General features: G+C 41.8%; 1 protein-coding gene across 1 annotated transcript in view; it reads right to left on the bottom strand.

Annotated features, from left to right (window-relative positions):
* Nucleotides 1-19,043, bottom strand: part of trps1 (trichorhinophalangeal syndrome I) — a 193,027-nt gene extending 173,984 nt beyond the window's left edge. Inside the window, exons 1-4 of the mRNA XM_048595647.1 lie at nt 19,018-19,043; nt 12,479-13,416; nt 8,341-9,521; nt 7,097-7,757 (exon numbers count right to left, since the gene is read on the bottom strand). Of these exons, the coding sequence (XP_048451604.1) occupies nt 7,097-7,757; nt 8,341-9,521; nt 12,479-13,414 (2,778 nt within the window). The 5' untranslated portion in view covers nt 13,415-13,416; nt 19,018-19,043. The remainder of the gene's footprint in view (nt 1-7,096; nt 7,758-8,340; nt 9,522-12,478; nt 13,417-19,017) is intronic.
* Nucleotides 19,044-24,315: the final 5,272 nt, after the last annotated feature.

Below are 24,315 nucleotides of genomic sequence, written 5' to 3'. Positions count from 1 at the left end.
CTGCACCTTGTTGTCTCGGATTCTCCAGCATCTGCAGTTCCTACTATCTCTGAAACAGTTTTGCATCATTCTATTTAATGTCAGAGAACGCAAGATCACAGAAACCATGCTTCGGCAAGGAAAACAAGACCATTTATAAGAATCATTTACAAGATCTAGAAGTGCAACACTTGCAGTATTACCCTAAGAGTGTAGATGCGATCTTAGTTCAGTATTTTATCTGAAAGATAGTACGCAGACAGTGTCATATATGTTACATATTTATAACTTCACTACTGCAGTGGAATGTCAGGCTAGATTATGTGCTCAGGTTCTGGAGTGGGGCTTGAGTCCAAGTAAATCTGACTCAGGAGATGAGTGTGTGACTGATCAGCCAAGGCTGCCACCTTGGCTGAAACAAAAAGGACTTTATCACTACACAGTTTTCTTTTTTATAATGGCACTTCAGGTGTCACACATGGGTGGATTTGCACTAAAAATTCAGTCACGAAGTATATATGAAGGCCTGGTTAAATTAATTACATGTCCCTTGGAATCTGAACCTAAAATCTGCAATTTCACCTATTCCTTTGTAAACTACACAGTCAAGTTTTCTACATCCTTTTGAAAGCTAACCAAAAGACATTTTGTGACTTTCAACTAAGGGCTTCATGGTCCTGAACACAACTGAAATGCAAATATATTTAGCCAAAATGGAAATTTTTAATTAATTGGATTAAAAGGTTGCTGGTATGTGTAGGTACCCATGTATCAGTTAAAATCTGTAAATCTAAATGCCAAGTGTATCTAGGTTGAGATCTTCTGGTCAAAAAATGAACCTATTATAATTTTGCTTTTGATATTCTGTGAATAAGATCTAATCAAGTTTAATGCAAAGACATTAAAGCCATCATAGAGAAGTTTCCAATGGAACCACAAGCCAAACAAAATAATCTGTAACATATTGATATTTCATGAATCAATTCCAATTGAGTCAAACATTCTAGCTGTATTAAAATGTTTTTCAGAAAACTCATAAAGCATCTCAACTCTGGGTTGCAAGAATTCTTGCTCCATTGCATTTTATCTGAAAATAGTAATAATTTCTAAAATGATACATAAACTTTCCTTGCCTTGAATAGGAAACCATAAGGAGGCATGAAGACAAAAAGCAGGGATGATGCAATTTTTGCCATGCAAGACACCACTTACCATCCAATGCTGAATTAATTCCCAAGGAAAACAAGCCAAACGTTAACACTGTCTTATTCTGACAGCCACAAAGTCATTCCCTTCCATACAGTCCAGAGAAATGCTGTCATCAGATACTGGACTTTTGAGAGAAACAATAGAAATAAGAAATGCTTATGGCACTGAACACTGGGACATTCCCTCTTCCCCACCCCCGCCTTAAAAGAACGCACCCAATGACTCCCCAGTTGACAAGGCAAAATATGAAACTTAAGCCAGAGAGAGACAGAAGGTGCAAACTTTAGTCCTCTATGTTTGCTATTAATTAGAATTAGGGTTGCTCAAGGGGTTTCCTTCCACAGGGGGTTCTCCCACTCTAAATGCCTACCAAGGAAGCCCTGCCATTAAAAGCACTCCATGGATTTTGCATGGAGCCACAGTCCCACCTATGTTACATCATTCATGTAAGAGGGGTTTCTAAGATCACAAAGTAGTAGCCCATAGTAGAGACATACATCTGGTTCTACACATTCAGAAGTCATAGGACGAGGGACAATATATCCTAGATGGAAAAAAAGCTCAAATACATGCAACAAATTTGATCTATATTTGCTGCTAGTCAAATATTTCTCAAGTTCCCGATGCAAGTTCTCTCTTGTAATGTTCACAATAGTAAAGCCAGTTCCAACATCATACTTGTTAGTGCTAAAAGAAAGTGACTAGTAATCTACAAGCTGGGTGTTAACACAGAATAGGTTGATCCTTCAAATAAACTCGTGTCTATGATGTGTCTTGTAGCAATATTCAACTGCAGATAAAAATTAAAGAACACATTTTATATATCACATTCCCATTCATTTGGAAACGTTCCTTCATGATGTTTGCATCTTTCATTAAGGCTGTGAGTTCAAGCAACTATCAGAACTAAGCTGATTCTCCAGTGCTGAATTGAGAAAGTGCTGTGGGCACAGAGGTGTCAGTTTTAGGTAAGTTATGAAAGTCTGCTGCCTGTTCAGGTGGTTGTAAAAGATTCTATGACACGGTCAAAGGGTAAGAAACTCATGTGGTGTGCTCGCAGAATTCTTCCCTAACTGACTCGACCAAAATTCCATTAACAGGTTATAACTCTCATTCGCATTTTTGTCAGACTTTGCTACGTGCAAAGTGTTTTTGTTCACTTGTTTTTGTTTTAGGGTTTGGACAAGTAAATTGCAGCTGGTAAAGCTGCAATTACTGCCTGTACAGTTGCTATAATAGGCAATAACAGGCCTTTTCCTTGCCGACTATGTTCCCCAGAAGTATTGAAGAAATGACTTGCTCAGCCACTTTTCAGAACACCAAGCCTCTGCCCTTTTTACCACAGCACTAATATGGTTTATCCAGTTCACCTTCGGCTCAAAAATGATCGCAAGAAAATCAGCCATTTGGTGAAAGCACTGTTATTGAATGTCAAGGGAAAGTGACTGGGCTTTTTGTGTTGGAGATGTGATTGCCTGGTATTTATATAGCTTGAATGTTCTTTAAGTGTTTGACTTGGCTAGGTCCTGATAATACTGTAGGCTGCGATTGACTGCTCAATCGTGGTAGAGTTGTGATGATGGCTGAATACATCATAATCTCTAAATATGGACACACTTTGACTTTCAGGTAGACAGAATGCATTCAATAAAGACTGTTGACTTAAAGATGTTTCTTTGAACAACTGGGGCTCTGATGAAGACGTCCACCTTGTTTTCCATCAGGCGAGACTCTAGTCACTGGACACTTTCCCCTCAGTTTTGCTGAGGCACTTTGGGACTGTGTTCAGTTAAATGCTCTACTTATGCAGCAGTTTACAAATCTCATTTCTCCTCTGACTTTTAAGGCTGTGAAGAGTTTAGAAACTTCAAAGTGTTTCCAGTGTGGCAATCAACAAACTTCAAGAAGTAAATGTTTATGTGAGGCAATGGCCAAGTGGACTGTTAATCCAGGGACCCAGATTCTAATCCCGCCATGGCAGATGGTGGAATTTGAATTCAATAAGTATCTGGAATTAAGAATCTAATGTGAATCCATTGTTGATTGTTGGAAAAATCCATCTGGGTCACTAATGCCCTTTAGGGAAGGGAACTGTCATCCGTACCTGGTCTGGCTTACATGTGACTGCAGACCCACAGCAATGTGGTTGACTCTTAATTGCCCTCTGGGCAATTAGGGATGGGCAATAAACGCTGTCTGGCCAGCAACACCCTCATCCTGTGAATGAATAAAAAAAACTTGGGGACATCCTGACAAACTGATATGATGCTATATGAAGATAAGCTCTTGCTTTACTACAACGCTCAAATAAGATGTATAATCGCTATATAAGGCTGCAATTTCACACTATATGGAGACACCACCTGGTTTTCCAGCACTACCCTGCCCCAGGTCATTTTCCCAGAGCTGTGATCAAAGGGGGAGAGAAGGGTTACTCACATGCAAGCGGTGAGTAGCCAAGCAACAGACAATTACTAGAGGCTAGCTGGCCACAGGCTACCCTGTAGAAGGGCTTCACAATGAAAGTATAGCCACTCTTTTAATTCATAAATTTTCAAAGTTGGTGAGAAGTTATTTCAAGAGATGAGTTTTCTCTATCTCTCTCTCTCTTCTGTCTCTTACTTGCTCCAGCAGACTGCACCTCTTGCTATGGGTGAGGCCCTCCTTCGCTCTCCAGCTTTGAGAGACCATCCTTAAATTAATGGCCAGTTTATCCTCTGGCCACTGATTAGCCACTTCAGAGAAAAACACTGCCAGTCAACAACGTGTGGTCAATTTTTAATTCTGTCAAGGTCTTGATCCAAAAGCCTAAAATTCTGCCCTTTGTCTCTATTCTCTGTGGTACTGAGCTAAATATTAAATCAAAATCATAAATCAAACAATCGCCTACATTAAACTGATTTTCCATGGCATTTTTAAGAACAATGCAAGATTTACTGGTTATGCAAGAGTGATCTGGTTCAAATGTGACAGCTGAGATTCAGCATTGACAGGAGAAAATCGAGAAACCTAGAGAGACAATCTTATGTTTTCCAATTCAGAAAAAGTTTATGAATGCAGAAATATTTTAAATTTGACTTTTAAATCCAACAAGCTAGTCATTGATATAAAGTGAGACTTCTCTCAAATAACCCAAGGAGTTACATCACCAAAGTCTGACTTGTCAATTGATTTTCTTTTGCTATTTCTGCCTAACTTTAAAAGAAATCACAATTGGCAAAGGAAATAGTGAGCATAAGAATAGGAGAAAACAAATGAGCATCTGATTGATCTAATCATTTTTGCCGAATGCCTCAACAAGTTGACGATTTCAATTATGTGTGCTAACCATCCTACCATAACTGCTGTCCTATTATCATATGGAATATTCCCCTGAAATTGCATGTCATTTTTACAAAAGTACTCAAAGTAATGAAGAAATTCCTGCTATATTCCAAAATAACAATCTTTGCATTCCCTTCAACACTGTGTGTAATACTATTGGTTAAGGATCCCATTCTCAATTGTTTACACATTTAATATAGTTCACAAATGATCCACGAAGTTTTAAGTAGACAATTTCACAAGGTGACCCATGTTTGAACCGAGACAAAAACAGAGACAAGTTACAACCATCAACAACATTCTTGCTGATATCCTCCAAAAGCCTGCATAATATTTCTGAAATCACAAAGGAATCATTGCCATTCTAGACGTAAGTATCCTTAGGTAAATGCAAACCATTACTGAAAGTGTCTATCTCAATGAATCATCTCATTTTCCCCCCATTTGTCCTAGAAGATTGTAATCAGATTCAATAATCCACATTGTAAGGTTAGAAATGGCTTTGCACTATATGGTGTTAGGCCCCTGATCAAAAAATGTTTCCAACATAAAGACTTTACACCCATTTCTGTGGTACCCATTTTCACCATTTTTATCTTCAGGCCATATTAAATGTGAATCAAAATTGAACTGAAAGTCCAAATAAGGAAAATGAAAGCATGAAAGATTAGTGACATACAAACAAACCTAAGTTAAAAATTATTTGCATCACGATTTTATAGGTTTCCTTGAATGGCAACATTGAAGATTGATTTAACCTAGACAGCCAGGCTATACCATTCGCTAACACAACTACTTCATCCAACAGTATTTACAAGAAGAAATTATTATATTAATGGTTTTGAAACCTTATAACTACTAACAGCACAGAATTCTGAATATCTCAAATTGTATTAGTTATTTCTACAAGACAATCCAACTCAATCCCTTAAGCAATAAAGTTGAAAGTGCAATCAATAGTAATCTAGCACAGAAATGAAGAGATTCAAGGGGAAGTGATCATACGCTGTTTCAATAAATGTAAAAGTTATATACAAAATAACTGCAATGAAATTAAAATCTATTTATAGTTTACTTATATCTCACCAGCATTTTTCATGGCCCTTCCAAACTCTCTAAAATTACTAGGCAGCTCATCTGATATCCATTAGTACATGAGCAGAAATTTTCCCCCAAATCAATGTCAGGAAGATTGAAGCCAATATCTTCAATCATCCTACAAACTCCATTCCCTAGCCACCAACTCCTTACCTGTGCTTCACAACTCTGCTCAGACTAAACGAGACTGATGACCCACGGTGGACATTCAAGCGTTCAACCACACCATCAACAAGACAGTCAATTTCCACTTCCATGACATGACCACACTCTGATGCTGCCTCAGCTCATTTGTTGTGGTAACTTTAATCCATCTTTTTGTTGTCCCTAAGTGTGACTATCCAATTCATTGCTAGCTTCTATCTTCAATTAAGTTGAGGTCATTAAAAATTCTGTCCTAAATCACACCAAGTTCCATTGAGTTATCACCCTTGGCTTGCTAACTTACATTCACTCTCAATAAGGACACAATTGTCATAAATTCAATATTCCATACTGAGATGAAAGATTCAACAAGTAAATCAAAACTGCTAAAATTATCTTCAAAAAAAACCTTACATATTTAAGATACAACCTCATAGAGGGCACAGGAACAATATCATCCTTGTCAAGGTTAAGAAATTCTCCCCATATCAGCGATGAGATTTATTTAATTGCAGTTGATGTATCTGTTCTACTCTTCTGTCCACCATTTTCAACATCTTAGTTGCATCTGGTTTCACAGATTCAATGTAGACATCACTGAGGTCATTAGAACATGCTAATTATAATGACGTGTTTAAGGTTGCAAAAGTTGGCGAATTATCAATTATTATCACTTGCAATTATTGGCTTACCCTTCTTACTAGTGTCAAGCATGTTATACTGTCACCATAGGGATTAAAACTGTGACAAATACTGCAACATCATGCTTTTGCCTTATCCCATCTCAGTTTAAAAAAAAAGGTCCCTTAGTTTTACAAGGTACATTTTATTCCTTCCTCATGCCAGTAAACAAATGTGTCACGTAAGAATTGGTGGAAAGAATAATTAAGGAGGAGGGGCAGAACTGCTGCAACAACTGAGATCTTATGATGGGCCTAAGGAATTATTGGATGATGCAAACTGCTTAGATCATCGCTTAGTTCTTTCTTAGTTTTCGACAACTAAGCAATAGAGACCAAGAAGCTTCAGTTTTTTGGAACCTGTTGAAGAAGCTATACCAGTCAAGTAGGGGGTTTGCAATGACTTCACTGTCTCTGAATTACAGAGACACCAAACCATCCTTCCCACCTAGATTGTTACCCAAGGTGACACTCTGCTGACTGACAGTGAGTTACTGATATCCATTTTAAGGAAGTATCACTTGAAAGGTTGATGCTTCAATTATCGTGTATGTGTATGTGCGTGTGGGGGTGTGTGTGGGTGAATGTGAGAGTGTGTGTGGGTGGGTGTGTGTGTGTGTGGGTGAGGAGCAACAGGTTGAGAGTAACCAAGCCAGCCTTACCCGCAGTAGAGTCTGTGACTCCTCCCTCGCCTTGTTGAGTTCAGTGGATGTTGGATACTGTGGAGTGAGAGCCCGGGACTTGTCCCTTTCTCCTCCTCCCCCTCCTCCTGTAGAAATCTGTTGCACTCCAGCTGGAAAGCCTTTGGAGTCAGCGGTCTGCATTCCATAGACGGGCCGCCCGGAGTCCCCTTCTTCCGGAGCCCTGCGGCTGTTCTTGTGGCTCTCCTGGGCCAGGCCGCCGGGGGAGGCGGTGTGTAGCCTGGTGGCGGCTTGTGTAGCCGGGTACGGGCTCCCTTTGTGAGGCTCCCCGGCGCTCTCCTTGATCGCCCAGCCTGGCTTCTTGGCGTCTTCCTTGGGGGGGTCGGCCCAGCCTCGGCCCTCCTCCTCGGTTGGGGTCGGGGTCGGGGTCGGGGCTGGTGGAGGCTGGCTGGTGCTGCTGCTATCACACGGGGTTGGGGGGCGCTGGTGCCGCATCTCCTGGTCGATGGCACCGGGAGGAGGTGGCGGCGCTGGGGGTGGCGACTCTCCGCCGCTGGTGCTGTTGCTGCTGCTCGCTGCCTCCTGGGGCACACAGTGCGCCGTGTTGAAATGCTCCAGCAACGCCTGAGTCCCTGGGGCGCTCCACTTACACTGACGGCACTTGTAGCAGTTATGAGCCCTCCTAAAACACACAGATAAAGCAAAAATTAACTTGAGGTCTAACTTCGTTTTTAAAGGGAAAAAAAAGCACGATTCCTCTCAATCAGTTCAGCAAGAAAAAAAACAAAACTTTTGAAGTTACATCAAGTGCATTTCTTAAGCCTACTGTACTTCGAGCAAGTCCGAACAGATAGTGCCCAATACTAACAAGAGCAAATTGTTACCATTTGAGCCCTTGGTGTGTTCAGTTTAGGGATCCAGGTTAGTTCCTGCACAAAGCGCAGCCAAACTGCACGTTGTACACCGGAACATGAAAACCCTTAAAGGTTTTGCATTGGTGACATGTTTTCACAATTTACTGAGGTTTGTTAATGAACTGTAGCTAGTTATAATAACCTGATGACAGACTAACGATGGACCATCACAAAACAATCCGGTTGATCTGCCTTCTTTGATGCCAAACCGAAACGGATGATTTTAAAACTCTCCATGCTTGGTTACCGTGCTAGCTCAGCCCCTATCTGGTGTCAGACTTTTAGCTCAGTGTAAAAACTCACCCTCCAATGGGGAGGGGGAGGGTATATTTAACCTGTCTGGTCTGTTACCTGTAGTGTCGAAAAATCTCCTCCTCTACTTGAGTCACAAAGTCGCACTTGGTGCAGCAGTGCTCTTCAGTGTCTTCGCTGGTCACTGGGCCATCACTTCCCTGCTGGCTATTCTCAGCCTTTGCTGGGCTCTGGTTGATACTGTTGTTGCTGCTGTGCATTGCCTCGTAATGCTGCAGCAGTGTGTCTACGTCCTGAACTGTGAACGAGCACTGGTCGCACTGGTGCTTCACCCTGGCACTCCCTTCCACCCCCTGGGACGAGTGCAAGAGCAACAGGGTGCAGTGGGAGCAATTACTCTTCCTGCAAGCGAATGGGTAGGTAATGTCCCCCAGGTGCTTCTCGGGGCCGCACAGCCCCCCGGGGCAGTACTGGCAGTGTTTAATGGTGCATTTGTGGACGTTGTGAACGTAATGGTAGTGGCGGAGCAGGGGTCCCACAGCGATCACGTCAGGCCCATGACTGGTGGAGTACCTGAATTTGCACAGTTGGCAGTTATAGCTGGTGACCACACTCTCCTCCGTTGCCTTGTCCTTCTTTCGGGCTGAGGCTGCGCCTTTCTCCGTCTTCGCCGGGAGCTCCCCGTCGGATTTGCCGAGAGGGGCGCGCTCTTTCGGGGAGTCATTCTGAGCAAGTGGGGCTCCCTGTCTGCCAGCTTTGTCCGGAAAGTCTCGGTTAAAGTAGCCGGTGCGCTGATTCTCCCCGTGCAGTTTATTGTAATGATCCGTGAGCTTTAAGGTGTCTGACGACTCACAGCTGAAGCTGCAAAAACGACACCAGAAGTAACAGGTAGAGTCCATGCCATTCTGTTTGGAGCTGGTATCCACCGACTTGATGGGCACAGAGTAGCCAATGGGGGTATCATCCGTGGCTTTGATAGTGACCTTCTCCTGCCATTTGCCCACATCCTCTGGGTCTATGGGACGAGGTAAGTGGCGCTCTGTTGCCGAACTGCCTTTGCTGGTGTTTTTCTCCGGTTTGGTCGCATCCTTCCCAGCCTCGGGAGCAGAAGGCACACTTTTCATTTTGTTGGGATGCGTTGACACGAAGTGCTGCTCCAGTTCCGACGAAGAACTGCCCATGTAAGTGAAATTGCAGAACTTGCACCGGAAATACTTGGTGTTGCCCTGACAGTCGGGCGTTTTGCGTCCGATGCCAATGAACATGCCTCCCAAAGTAACCTGGAAAAAAAAGTAAAAAAAAAGATAAACGTGCTTTCCGTTGTAGCGTGTGAAATAAGCAATCATGTGACAGTTTCTCAGACGATAACATTTTCTATCGTTATTTGTTAGAGACCGTCGTGTGACACCAAGATAGTTTTTGGTATCTATGACAAGTTGAACATTGCTTTCCACTGTGCCAATCGACGTCTGTTGGTTTAGAAAGCTAGCTTATTCCAATTATCCAATTTTGGTATTAGTGTTTTTTTTCTACACATCTAGTGTTTTTTTAATTTGCAATTTTCAAGATGGATTTATCGTCGCCGATTTGAAATCAAAGCAGAGGTGCGGTAACGATTTTACAGCTCGCCGAGGGAATGGGGGACAAAATAAGAGTAAACAGCTCGTTAGTCTTTTTAGGTTTTTTTTCGTTAACCCTTTCAATGCCACAAGAGTCATTAATTAGCAAATAAAGTTGCTAAGGTAAAAAAATAAAGCATTGGTGGAGCTAAGGGGGCGGGGAAGTCTGAAGTGTTATTTCTTGCATTTACAGACATCATTGTCTCCAGTCCTCAGCTACGGTCACATCATTTAGAGCAATTGCAGGGTCTCAGTATGCATGTTAATGAAGGACTTAATACTAAAACTGCACTTTAACTAGTTCAAAAAGTCTAATGCAATGATGCTGTGATCGGCTGTGGAGCTGACATGGTCAGGATGTATATAACTATTCAGGAATAGCAGGGAGGACAGCCTTCATAAAATGTACTTCAACCCAATGTTTTAAGATAAACATTTTCCCCCCCTCCTCTGGTTGCTTATTTCATGGTTTCTAAATAAGCCAATCCCCTAAAGGCTGATTCATTTATGTTCTGCAAGTTTGATGTACATTATGAGATCTTATAGATGTGGCTATTTCTGCCACTTCCTTATTTTAAACTGAGACTTGCTTTCTCCTGTATTCTGAAAGCACAGGTAAGTCTGTTTTGTCTGCTTTAGACCCCAAGTTCTGAGATATTACTGATTCCTACATAGATTGAAGAAGATGGTTAAGTTTCCAGGTAGGCCTCTGAGCCTCCCTTTCAACTGAGGGAAATACTTCCGAAACTAGTTGACAAATGTTAATAAAATGGCACAAGAATTAACTCCCAAATAAAAAAAGCCTCAAAAACATTGTTTGGAGTAATTGCTCGTTAATATTTCCTATTTACCATTATTCTAATTGTTACAGTGTCATGCCAGTTTCCACATGTGGCTATGCAATGCAGCAAAGTATATAATTAGCTAGTAAACTGCTGTGAAGATTAGTGGTAGCCAAAAGACACCTAAAGAATCCTCAACAAAAACAAGTAATGTGTTTGACTAAACTGACAAGTATGCCACTTGGACATGTGTATAAATTGTACGGCTAAAAGATTAAGTTGGACTACTTTCTAGAAGTGTCATCAGCAGGTAGTTTATTGCAGTGAATCCTGATGTGAGCATTCAACGGCAACTACAGACAAATTGATATTAAAAATGAATTAATTAAGTGGAGACAGCTTTTCATTAACAGTAATGGACTCAAATGGTGTTTATGTTGTCTGATACATTTAGCAGCGACCTTCCTAGCCGATTTGCAAGCAGTATAGTCAGTAAACAAATCACTGCAATCAAATGTAAATAGCTATTAGATGAAAATTATTAGGGTATATTCCAATTAACAAAATTTGAATCTCTGGCGAGAGGCTTTCCTGGATGATTTCAGGAATGCAATATTACTAGCCCTTAGGTGAAAACCAAAAGGAAATGATGTATGTTCAGCCACTGCGAGCCAATGGAACATGACAGGAATATTACTGTATTTTTGTCACACAAAGTGCATTAAAATACACCCACAGAATGCAGTAGTGCAATATATGGTCATCTCGATTTGGATCATTGCCATATTATTTCATCATGCATTATATGATTAATTAAACAGCAATTTCATTCACAGCTTCCACCACTCCTCCCCGCTTTATGTTCCTGCTGCTAAAGCATTAGATCTTATATATCTCTCTCTCTAGTAAAACCGTGAAGGGGCAATTCTCCCAGCACCACTCTTAACCCCCTTGTCCTACAGAGCTTTCCTTTCCAGTTAATGCTGCAATTCCACTTTGAAAGGCTTAGTTGAACCTGCCTCTGTCACACTATGAAGCAGTACATTCCAGACCCTAACCACTGCCTGACTTTGTACCAAGTACCCGGGAATGGGTCAGAGTCATACAACAAGAAAACAGAGCCTTCGGTCCAACTAGTCCACAGTGACCATGTTCCCAAACTAAACTAGTTCCACCTGCCTGCGTTTGGCCCATATCTCTCCAAACATTTCCTATTCATATACTTACCCAAATGTCTTTTAAACATTGTAACTATACATGCAAGTAATGCTTCCTCTGGCAGTTCATTCCACACACTAACCATTTTCTATGTAAATAAGTTGTCCCTCATGCCCTTTTTAAATCTTTCCCCTCTCACCTTAAAAATATGCCCCCCTAGTTTTGAACACCCCAACTAAGGGAAAAGACTTTTGCTATTCAACTTATCCATGCCCCTCGTGGTTTTATAAACTTCTATAAGGTCACCCTTCAACCTCCTATCTCCAGTGTAAAAAAAAGTTCCCAGCCCATTTTTTAACTCAAACCCCCGATTCTAGTAAATCTTTTCTGAACCCTCTCCAGTTTAATAATATCTTTCCTATAACAGAACTGTACACAGTACTCCAACAGACGCCTCACCAACGTCCCGTCCAACCTCAACATGACGTCCCACGAGGTTTGAACAATGAAGGCAAGCGTCTTAAATGCCTTCTTAACCACCCTGTCTACCTGTGATGCAAATTTCGAAGAATTATGTATCTGAGCCCTTAGGTCTCTACAACTACTACCCAGGGTCCTATCATTAACTGTAAAAATCCTGCCCTTGAGTCGGTTGGGAACAGTTCAGAAGATACCTACATGTACATCGTAGGTCCCATTTAACATGGCAGGTCGCTGAGCACTCAGGTCCTGTAACATCCCAGTGAGCAAGCCCGCATTTCGGCTCAGTTTCTGCAAGTCTTTGGACTGGGAGAACTGCACCATATTATGTAACGCGAGGATTTTGGTGTCCAGGTCCGCATCTTGGCGGGTGCGGTTGTGCAGACCCAGGTGATATTTGCGGAAATGCTTGATCAGATCGGTTGGGTCGTTGCCGTAATAGCCGTAGCCGCAAATGTTGCATTTGAAGTCTTGCAGCTCGGGAGTCAGGGGCGCTGCGTCTGAGTTGTCAGACAGTTCCTCTGCCTTTGTCTGATCAAGTGCAACACCCGCATCTGAAAGCACCTGAGAGTTTTCTGAAGGCACCGAACCCGGCCTGGAGTTGGGACGTTCAGGTGGCTCACCCTCTAGCAGCTGCCCCTTCTCCCGCCCACTTTTGGGTGATGTTTGAGCTCTGTGGTTTAATTCCGAGAGGTTTCCAGACACATTGCGGCTCCTGCCATCGCCATCATCTGGTTCTGATCTGCAAGGAGACTTCCAGGCCTCGCAGACTCTACCAGCAGCCTGAGATGAGAGAGCAGACATATTTCTGTCTGTCACCTCATCTTGCGGGAAGGATGGAACATTTCCTCCCTTCTTGTGGCTTTCATAATTAAAGCCATTCCCTTCGCCCAGTGCGGGGCTTTTCAAGTCGCTTTTGATGCTGGCGACGTCCGCGACACGCAGACAATGTTCCTCCTTGTTGACTAACTCGAATGCATCTTGCTGGTTGTTGTGTTCCTGCATGGGATCCCGGAGTCCGGAGCTTTCTGCAGCCTCCTGGTTCACGGTACTTTCTGGCTGAGAGACCTGGCAATTCTCACTTTCGCCTTGGCTCACAAGATTTCTCAGTGGTGGATTCTTTTTCCGGACCATATCTGTGCGAAAGCAAAATACACATAATGAGAACATGCTTCTCTTTAGAGAATTTAAAACCTGGAGAGGGAAAGGCTGCCCCTAAGCATGGTTAAATTTTGAACAGCTCAAAGACAGTTTTCCTTTCACCTGGATTCATATTTCCGCCATAACTCCAGCCTCTTTCTAAAACCCCTCGGTTTCAGCTCTGCTCCAGTTTCACCCTAACCCCGTTTTCTTTTAAAGTGCTGCTCACTCTTTTGTTGTGGCTGTTTACATGTTTTCCCAGTGATGGTTTACGAGACAGACCCGCCCAAGTTTTATACAGATGAATCTATTGTCGAGTTTTGACAGAAGAGGATGAGACAGGGAAGGGACATCACTTCATCTTCCAAAGCAATCACAATCAAGCTTGCACTACGTCTGTTGTACTTTAAGCTTCCTTGTGAAGAAAGTAACTGTAATGTCATGTATGTCCAATGTCGTTGTGTGTAGGTACATAATTTTTCAGTGTCCATACTGTGGATTCGAGAAAATTTGTCAGGTCAGTGGAATGTTCTGTTAACATTTATATCGGCAAAGGTACCGGAGCCACGGCCTTCTACCCCACGGCCTTCTACCATTCAATGTATCAGGCACCGACAGTTACAATAGGAAAGTCTGCCACCGTCATTATTCCAAGAGATTAGTTTGCGGCAGTTCCAGCTATATTCCTAAAGACCTTACAGGATTGCCCTTTCCACAACAAGTAAATCAAAATACTGTGAATGACTGATTCGATGGAGATTTTCTTCACGATTATAACCCCTCATCATTATACTCCTAAAATAATAACTTAGCTGTACTTGTTTCCCTTTCAGAACGTGAATAGCTTTGCCCTGCTTTGTTAACTTCACATGACGGCATTTGTGTTTGTTACAAAGGAATTCATAAAACGGACAGGGTAATTTATACAAATACCTTGGCGGTAAGTTTGATTTAACTCGCTATCGCCCGGCAACTAACTAACTGCCCTTTCTGTGCCAATAACTACTGTAACTAGTAGTTAACATGTTCCAACTCCCGTACTCATTTGAATAAATCAGTGGAATATGTGGATAATAAACACCATTCTTCATTCGGAAAAAGAGTGAGGGACAAGGTACGACTCCTCAATCGAGATGTCTGTCCAAAAATAATCCACACCTTTAAACAACCATTCGGTGCTGACTAGGCCTACCTTCTCAAAAAGTGATCTGACGTGGTTTCAACTTATAAGTCTTTCCTTGGCGGGCACTGTTTTGATGCAAATTCCCAGGACTGACGATAACAAAATCTACTTTGTTAACGCCGAGGAACGTTTAGCTACTCAGAAGTAAAATCGTCAGCCACAAAAAGCCAGCCAGGGCTTTTTCTGTCCCTCTCTCTCTACAGTACGTGTCCTGACAATAAGCCAGAAACTGCAAATAAAATGGGTAACTCGGTAAAGCACAGCTTTGGGAAAACGTCACAGACCATCTGCTTGAATAAGTTTTATTAGATGAATGTGACTACCACAACACACACAAAAAAAAAGTTTCCGAAGAATTCAAAGCTCGAACCCCTGCCAGTTTGGTCTGTTACCTAACGAAAATTTTCAAACAATTATTTCAATCTTCTTTTTCGGATATTCCACCACGTTGATCCCAGAATTGGTATATTCCACAACTTTCAAGCGTCTCTTGTTTATGTTGGTGCCAATAAATCTCTGCAGATGGCCTAAACTGGAAACGAATATTCAGTTCAATAGTGTGCACTTCCAGGAACTGATGTTGTAGACTGAAAGTCAACAGGTTTAGAATGACAGCCAGACTATTTTAAGCTGGAAATTACACCGTTTCGAGTCAAAACAGCCAACTTTTTTCTGCTTTAGCATCGATAATTCCATCAAGAACAACCCTCAACTTTTGGGACATCGTGCTTACTTTCTGTACTGTGTACGTTTACTGCCATTGCAATAATTAGATGGTCAGATTCACTTCTGTCCATTCAAACGAATGTGAACAAATGCTAGTTTGGCCCTGTGAGCAAACTTTGCCCAAGTCCCAAATTGTTTCTGGCTTGGACACTGCCATAATAATCAGTCACATGATCAAAGTACACACACACTCATTCTGTGTTCTGCAATTAAGTGCGCAATGATACCATTCTTCTCCATAATGCACTGATATTCCCAATTATATGTACGCAAACACATGTGCAATTAAAAGGAGCTTGTGGTAATCTCATGCATCCTTTAGGAAGGGAATACACAGAGTAACGAATCAAATGAAATATATTTTAAAGAAGTTTAAAATGATCATAACTATTGATGCTGAGTACAAACGTGTCAGAGGCACCCCAAAACAATCTAAACATTCAAACTGTGCTAAGTGAATAAAGTCGATTCCATTCTCCACCCGCGAGAACAATGTTATTTTAGTGACTGAATTTCAACATTTCAGACCTTCATCGTGGTTTAATTTATATGATTGCGACGCTAAGGAGCTACTAAAGTGGAATACAGATCTCGGCAGTAAATCAATACACGTTTTGCTCATTCCACACACGCCAGATTGGCCCAGCGATGCCTGTGTTCATTATCTGATCAAGCACTGTATAAACTTGCCATTAATCATAACATCAAATCACACAATATTCCTCGTAGCAGAATGATTATTACAAGCTCGCCCACCTATCTGCCAACAATGCCACACGCTATTGCTGTAATGTGCTCCAGCGCAATGGGGAATTTGCTACTGAGACCGTTTAGTTTGTTCTGATCCTCAAATGAAAGCTCAGCCAGAAGTGATCACGTCTCGGAGACAAGAATCGTTAATCAACACGTGCTAGGAACTAGACTGAACAACTGCTTTCCGCAACATTTCCTGTGATAAGGACACAAAGACTTGCAAAGAGATCAGACTTCAATGGGCTCATAGTTCATGTGAATGCAAACGTGACATTCACTTTACACAGTATTCTGAACAGACCGGGCCCATTCAAGGCAGTGGACATTTTTTTTCCCCAAGCCAGTTTCACAGAGCTCCCCCCAAATACAATTGAAACGGACTCCAACATCGGCCTCCGTGGTACCTTTAAATGTTTGCGAAACTTTTACCAGATATCAACGTTTTCACGTCAACGGTAAACGCCCCGAGGAGGTATTTTACCGGATTAGCCCTGCTGTTCCTGCGTGCCATGTACAGTTTTGTAACTCTTTGAGTGACAAAACCCTTTTGGAGTGGCTTCGTTAAGTGATTACATCTGCAGTTCTTGCTAGACACAATAGTGACTCTAATGAAACGCCTTTAGAAAGTGCATGAGTGGAAACAGTAACTCCCAACAGGGTTCGGTTCAACTCCCCGATTAAGGAAACCCGCAAATCCTGAATTAATCACGATTCGACGTCTCAAAACATCTTAACTGATGCTAGGGAAAGGGGTGGAGGGGGGGGGAACAGTAACAGTGTCACGAATTTCCAACTTCCTCGCAGTATAGAAAACAACAGCTAATAAATTATTGCCTGGAAACCTGGGAGGGTGGATAAACGACAATTTTATTTACCCACATTCAGGGCTAGTGAGTACAAGTCAAAGCATAAGCCAGATGTGTGAGAGTTGTGGTGAGATGAAACGCAACAGCGAACGCAAAAGCCGCTTTCAACAGATCTCGCCGGCTACATCCAGCCTGAATCAGCAGGAAACATTTTAATAGCACTTTTAAGCGACACGTCCTAAACTAACTGCCATCACAAGCCACGTTTTACTGAGTATGGCTAAGTTAACGCAAACGGCCCATTCTGCCCTTGTGAGCCAGCGTAACCCTTTAAGTCAAAAGCTACAATTACTTCTGTCTGTACTTTCAAAGCTTTACTTGGCATTACATCAGGAGATTAAAAAAAAACTGAAAGTCCCTGTCTAGAGAAGTTAAACCACCGGAGGATGGTGTCTAGCCACATACACAGAGACACTTCAATGCAGCAAACACACACACACACACAACTTTTAAAAAAAAAGTTTACTCCAACCATGTTACTCGTTAATCCCGCCAGATGGGCCGCAATGGGCTCGGAAAGACTGCACAGGGGAGTGTGTGTTGGTGGTAGTGGTGGTGGGGGGGGGGGGGGGGTGGTGAGTGGGATCTCTATTCCGCTGGACCTTGAGAATGTAAGTCTATATTTTGATAAATAAACAGCGCAATCTGGAGAAATGCAAATGAAATAGCCCACTCAGATGCACTTCACCGTGTTACCTCGGCCACGTCACTCAGAAAGTTTCTTGACGCCACAGACACACTGAGACCGAAATCTTTCACTGACATCTGGGGCTGAAAAGACTCTTAGAACGCCATCCATGTCTCTTATTCCCACTTTCCCGCTAAGTCGCCGGCGCGACAACAACACGCACACACAAAAAAAAAGAGGCGAAAGCCGGCGAGTATTCCCAACGTACTTGAAATCATCGTTTCCTCTGCTAAACTTGACCCCAAAGGCTACTGCAGGCTACTGTCACGTACAAGGAACCATTTCTCAAGTCTGCTCGAGTGACCTCCCGACCCAACAAATACGGGAAATGGGAATGTATGTGAAATCTGAGAAGTCTGCCTCTTTCTTTCGAAATAAAAACGTAAAGAGAGCTGTTGACTGAACAAAACTCAATGCATTACCTTAACATATGCACATACATCTAAAACCTGCGTGCTCTTGCTGCCCTTCCCCACACACACACACACAGGCATACAGCGTGTGCAAACCGAATCAAAAAATCGCTGAGATCTTTGTTCCTTTAAACTCGGGGTTGCCTTTCGCCTACTCTCTCTCTCTCTTACCTGTTGATTTGATGGCAATAATCTTTGCAGCTGGAAAGATGGTGGAGCTTTGGGGAGAGCCATGAACCGTCTGAGTTTTTTTGCAGAGTGAGATTTTAGAGAGAGAGAGAGGGAGACAGACAGAGAGAGAGAGAAAGGAGAGGGGAAGGCGCAGGCTGAGCTGCTTGTGTCTGTCTGACCGGAGGGTGTGTGTGTGTGTAGTGTCTGTCTGTCTGTGTGTTTAATATGTCTGAGAGAAAGGGGCTCTGGTTCAGTCCGGCCTTTATCACAAATGTTATCGCTTGTCAGGACCTCGGCTTCAAGCATTACGTCATTTCAAGACAGCATTCAGCGCGAATACAAACAGCGGACATGCCTCCTGCTCCGCGCCGCCCCACAAACACACTTACACACCAGCAATGGGCTGTGATCATCGCCATCAGGCCTCCTCTCTCTCTTTGCACAGAACGCAGCCTTCCCGGAATTACTTCTCTGGCATTTTTTTAAAAAAATGTTTGCTCTTGCTCTCTTTTCTTCCTCTCTCTCTCTCTCCCCCCTCCACCCCCTTTTCACTCTCTCCCAGAGAGGGGGGCGCCACACCTTTCCTTTTTTTTGGGAGTAAGAAGGAAAAAAAAAGACCAGGCTGACTGTGGAAAAAAAAAGGAGAGCCAGCGCCGGGCGATCTTGCAGCAAGCGAGAGAGAGAGAGAGAGAGAGCTGTTGGCGGGTTATCTGTGTGGAAATCACGTCTGAACTGTTGCTCATGGGGAAGATCTTTGCCACAAGAAAAGGAGCATTGTTCTCAACTTAAGCGTTTACCTTTCTTCTCCCCTCGCTTCTTTCGCTGAGCTGATTAACACTTTTCTGATTCAAGTCTCAGGAGCAACAACTTAATTTCATGAATTTTAACTGGGAAAAGCCAATATTTGTGACTTAGTTATATAAGTGCACATTCGAGCCCGTTGAAACTTTTGATGAGATAATTTATAGTATCGTGCCCATTTCCTGTTCTGTCACTAAGAGTTTCATGTCCCGATAAGACTATTTCTAACGGAGATACAAATTTGCTTTCCCTTGCTATCGAGAATGGATCTTATCAGGGGCTGTGTCTTCTATGATATCCCAGTAACTCTTCGTTGCCCGGAGTAACGTAACTGCTGAGTGACAGCCCCACAGTTTCCCATTGACCTGTCATTGAGGGACGCTCAGTAATGAAGCCTCACTCCCTCCCTGTCTCGGCTTACAGCTGGCGAGACATTCGGTATCTGTACCTCAGTCTGCGTTCCCCGGTGCAGTGTCGTTTCCAAATGACAGGCACTTTCCTTTTGATCTCATGTAGGCTTCCTTTCACACTGTGAATCTTCAACCAAAATACCCCTTGACAAAAACAAAACTCCACGAGATTTGCTTTTTGTATCTTTTTTTTGTTTTGTTTTGTTTGCCCCTCAAGACAGGATTCTTGCTGAAGCTAGTTTTCCGTCAACTTTTAACTTTGGAACATTTCACCTGAGAGATAAGAGAGAATGAAAAATCCCAACGATTGGAAGTATCCCCAAACAGATATTTGCAGTCAAGTAAGGATAACTTTTTTTTGCAAGATGTAGTTCCTATTGGACTATGTGGTATGGCGTGTTCCTCTTTTTCTTTCAAGATGTTAATCCTTCCCAGGAAGAAGCTGTCACCTGGGCGTCCTGGAGGTGTTTGAACCCATCTTCATACACTGATGCCAGCGACGCCCTGCCTCTGTCCACGCCTTGTGCTGCTATCTTTTCAACATCCCCAACACTTTATTTCTGATTCTAAACGGCTTGTTTATTGCTCCCTTGTGAATAAACGATCCGCGTCTGTCCGCTCATTGTCGAATAATGTTTTTTTTCGATTGCTAGTTCATCTTCCGAAGTTTTCCCATCCTCATTGTCTTTCTGTTAATTATCAGCCGACAGATTCAGGCTTGTTTAGAACCGGAAGCAAATCTGAGCTGACTGCGGTTAAACAATTCTATGCAAATCCGTGTGACAGCTGAAATTTGCTGAGTCAGTCGTTTTAAAAAACGTATACTCCCTTTTTAAAGAGGCTGTTTTAGTCGATATCAAAATACAGGAGCACACCAAAATGTAAAATTAACTCCACTGCCATATATGGAAGTTGGTTAGCAGGTTACAGATTTGAGTATTACAGGGGGTCCCGAAGACTTATATTGAACTCGAAACGTTCACTCCCCCAACCCCCTCTCCATTTCTCTCTCCACAGACGCTGTCAGAACTGTTGGGTTTTCCAGCATTTTCTGTTTGCATATCAAATGTCCAGCATGCAGAAGCTTTTGATTATATTTTAGACACATTCATTCCTGATTTGGGACTGCCTGGCGGTTCCTTCATTGTTACTGTGTTAAAATCCTGGAACACCCTTCCTAACAGCAGTGTTGGTGCAGCTATGCTTGAAAGATTGTAGCAGTTCAAGAAGGGAATTTGCAGCCTACCTTCTCAAGGGTTATTAGAGAGGGGCTGTTATGGCTGGCCTAACCAGTGACACCCATACGCACGAAGGATTTTTTAAAAAGTTAGGGGATAACACTGGGGTAATGAATAGACAACCCTCTTGAAGATTGTTATGTACCAAGTACTATAGTGTGTTTCTCTCCTTCCCCTGAATGGGTAGTAATCATTTAAAGAACAGAAACCAACAGCTTTGTACTGAAATGGGTAACTGGAGTTCTGAATTCCACATGAACATACCCAGTTTCTATTGCCTCCTGACATCCTCAATTTCCCTAACAATGACAGAACTCTGGACTTCAATGTCTACCTGCAAATGCAGGAACCTCTTCAAATGTAAATATTTTGGGATTACAGTAAAGGTTTATATGAAATCCAGACAGACTCTAAATGCCTCAGAGATAGTAGGAACTACAGATGCTGGAGAATCTGTGATAACACGGTGTAGAGCTGGATGATCACAGCAGGCCAAGCAGCATCAGAGGAGCAGGAAAGCTGACATTTCGCGTCTAGACCCTTCTTCATTTTCTGAATGCCCCTGAGCTTGAACTGTCAGGATGCAAACATCAAACAGCCTTAATTGCATGATCCTAGATGTAAGATTGTTGAAAATTGGGAATTAGCAAAAAAAATCAGATTTTAAACAAAATATGACCAAATGTTTTTAAAATTTAGGCATAATAACTATACATATTATTCAATGTTTTCCACAACTTGCTTACAATTTGAAAATGTGAGACAGACCAGAACAAATCTATAGGTTAGAATAAGTATACAGTAAAATTATGCAACACTTACCCAACCAAATTCAGTATTTGCCTCACAGGTAAGCAGAATTTGTACTTTTAGTGAGTGTTGGTGTATTCTTATTTTAAAAACTTCAAAAAATATACATTTTATTGTAAGTTCATCTGGTGCATCCCAGCCACATTTCCAAAACTGCACATTATACAACATATTTAGTATTTCACTCTGCTGTTTGAAGCAAATGACCTTGTTGCTTTCACCTGATTTTACAGTATGTACTAGAATTAACCTGTAATTTCTGTCCTTCTCCAACATGCAGCCATTGTTTTTAATGACAAGTTTCCCTTTGCTTGTATGTCAATTTACTGTGATACAACACCAGCCATTCAACACACAGTAAATATATAAAATGACAATATGGTGAGAATATATTACCAAGGTGTGGTTTTGCGTGTCACAAATAGTGATTTATTTAATCCTTGACTTAATCCTAAACCAGCTGATCTCAATCAGAATGATAACGGAGCCATTACATCTGACCTTATTCTCCCCAAGCAAGGGAGGCAGATAACTCATCAAATTTTCAGTCTTAAAAAGTAATCAAAATAAAATATCTCCTTCCAAATGTGAATGTATTTATGTATGTGTTGGGTAATCACAGAAACAGAATCTACAGTGCAGAAGACCTGGAGGAACACAGCAGGCCAGGCAGTATCAGAGGAGCAGGGAAGTTGACATTTCGGGTCAGGACCCTTCTTCTAAATAAGGATCCCGAGCCGAAACGTCAACTTTTCTGTTCCTCTGATGCTGCCTGGCCTGCCCTGTTCCTCCAGTTCCATACTGTGTTTTCTCTGACTCCAGCATCTGCAGTTGTTGCTATCTTTAGCAGAACCTACAGTGATGTTTCTACGGTTAAATAACTTACCTAGAATCACGTTATTTTGGTTCTCAAAGGACAGCCCGTGCAATTGTACGCTGCTGCATGTCACCATCTTCAACGAACAAGAAATAAAGAAGGAAAATTGTGAAAACAGCATGTAATAATTTATTCAGTGGTGGATGTTCAATTGCATCAGGCATGCTATTAATTGTTCAAGAAGCTAAAAAAAAGTTACCACTGACTGTAGTAGAGGGTGAAAGACAGTTTCAGGGTAGTAAATAAAAAGGAACAAATGCCAATGACAGCAACTGAAGACAAAATGTCTGTTTCTGTCTGTCGTAACCTGTCAGTGAGCAACTGAAGTTTTCCAGAGTCCAGTGCACTCAGATCTGGTAACTTTTGTGAAGTTGTCAATGGCATAAGTAGTAAACAGATATGTTGTAACTTTTTTTTTTGCCACCAGTCCGGGGGGGAAAAATACTGCAGAAAGCTACTCTTCTATCATGGATCATCTGTGCTATTGAAACATTGTAAAGGTTTTGTGACCACTTTTTTTTCGTAAATCCTCCTTGACTGAGAGATCTTTCAACAAAAACATTTTTTTTGCAAAACATTATCCACAAGGACTGCAGTGTTAATAAGATTTCATGCAAGTGAGCAGGGGAACACCTATTTGAATTATCCAAAGGCTGCTCCTCTGGAAATGTAAAACATCAGCTGTCACAGGATGTACTTTAGGCTAGTGTTTCCAAAAGATCACAGAGAAGGTGTTGGCTCATGTACCTCTGTTGCATGAGAGTCTGTAGACTAGTCTGGCAACATTGTATTTTCACAAAACCCATCAATTAAATTACAGTGAGTACTAATACTTTCTACAAAACCTCCCACATATCCTCAAATAACAGGATACTCTGAACATGATCTGTATATTATTCTATATCAGATGTTCAGAAAGGCAGAGTCTGATACTTTGATAGCAAAAATCCATAATGCGCAATTATGGAATCTGTTCAAGGAGTCTGAATATTTATCATTGTGTTGTACAATTACTCAAACAGTGCATTCACTTTAATCATGGTTTCATGTGCTTCTGCCTGCTGCTGATACATTTAACTTTATTTAGCCCTCAGTATTTAAGTACTGTATAAATTAACTCACAAAGACCAAAAGTAATAATAAAACTCAGTTCAATAGACAGACACATTCTCAGGCCTGTTTCAGCAGTCTTCAGTTTGATAACTATGACATAAAATATTGTAGACAAGTACATTTTATGTCGGTTATGGTTCAATTATTGCCTGATTGTGATTCTGGCCAATATTTAATATTTTAGCCATACTCATTTGTCTTGGTGGTTCCTCAATAGAATATTTAGTCAATGTATACATAATATGGTTCTAAAACAGGTAGGGAATTTAAGAAACTTGCACTGTTGGCATTGTGTTTCAAAAAGAAATATACAATGCATTAATGAGCCATTTGGACAAAACTAGGACTGTGACACTAATTTCTAAAGTCTGTCTATGGACCTCAGGCAAGTTTTATTCCTGGTCAATGCTGTATTTATTGATCTCAGCCAAAATAGCAATGTGACAATAATATTAACCTTAAAATCTACATGTTGAAAAGAAGAAAATCAGCTGGGTAACCATTTCTGATTGCTATGCATAAATTCTCATTTGGATTTTTTTGTGAAAAGCTTGTAGAATGAATGGTGCAGGGCTATAAGTTAATTATGTGCAATGTAAGAAAACATGAGGAGAGTTTGGCTGACTAAATAGCAATAAGGTGTCATGTGTGGTTTCAGAGCAGACCATTGGGATCTGATTGTGAGGAAAATGTCACAAGTTGGAGAAAGAGATGGGAAACTGCGACAACTTTTTCCAGTACAGACAAATAGCCTGAGATAACAAGGTGTACAGCTGGATGAACACAGCAGGCCAAGCAGCATCATAGGAGCAGGAAGGCTGATGTTTCGGGCCTAGACCCTTCATC

This window comes from Rhincodon typus, chromosome 4 (genome assembly GCF_021869965.1).
Source record: "Rhincodon typus isolate 14 chromosome 4, sRhiTyp1.1, whole genome shotgun sequence".
Taxonomy (NCBI): domain Eukaryota; kingdom Metazoa; phylum Chordata; class Chondrichthyes; order Orectolobiformes; family Rhincodontidae; genus Rhincodon; species Rhincodon typus.
The sequence above is the reverse complement of the archived record's forward strand: the minus strand, read 5'-3'. Positions and strand labels throughout refer to the sequence as shown.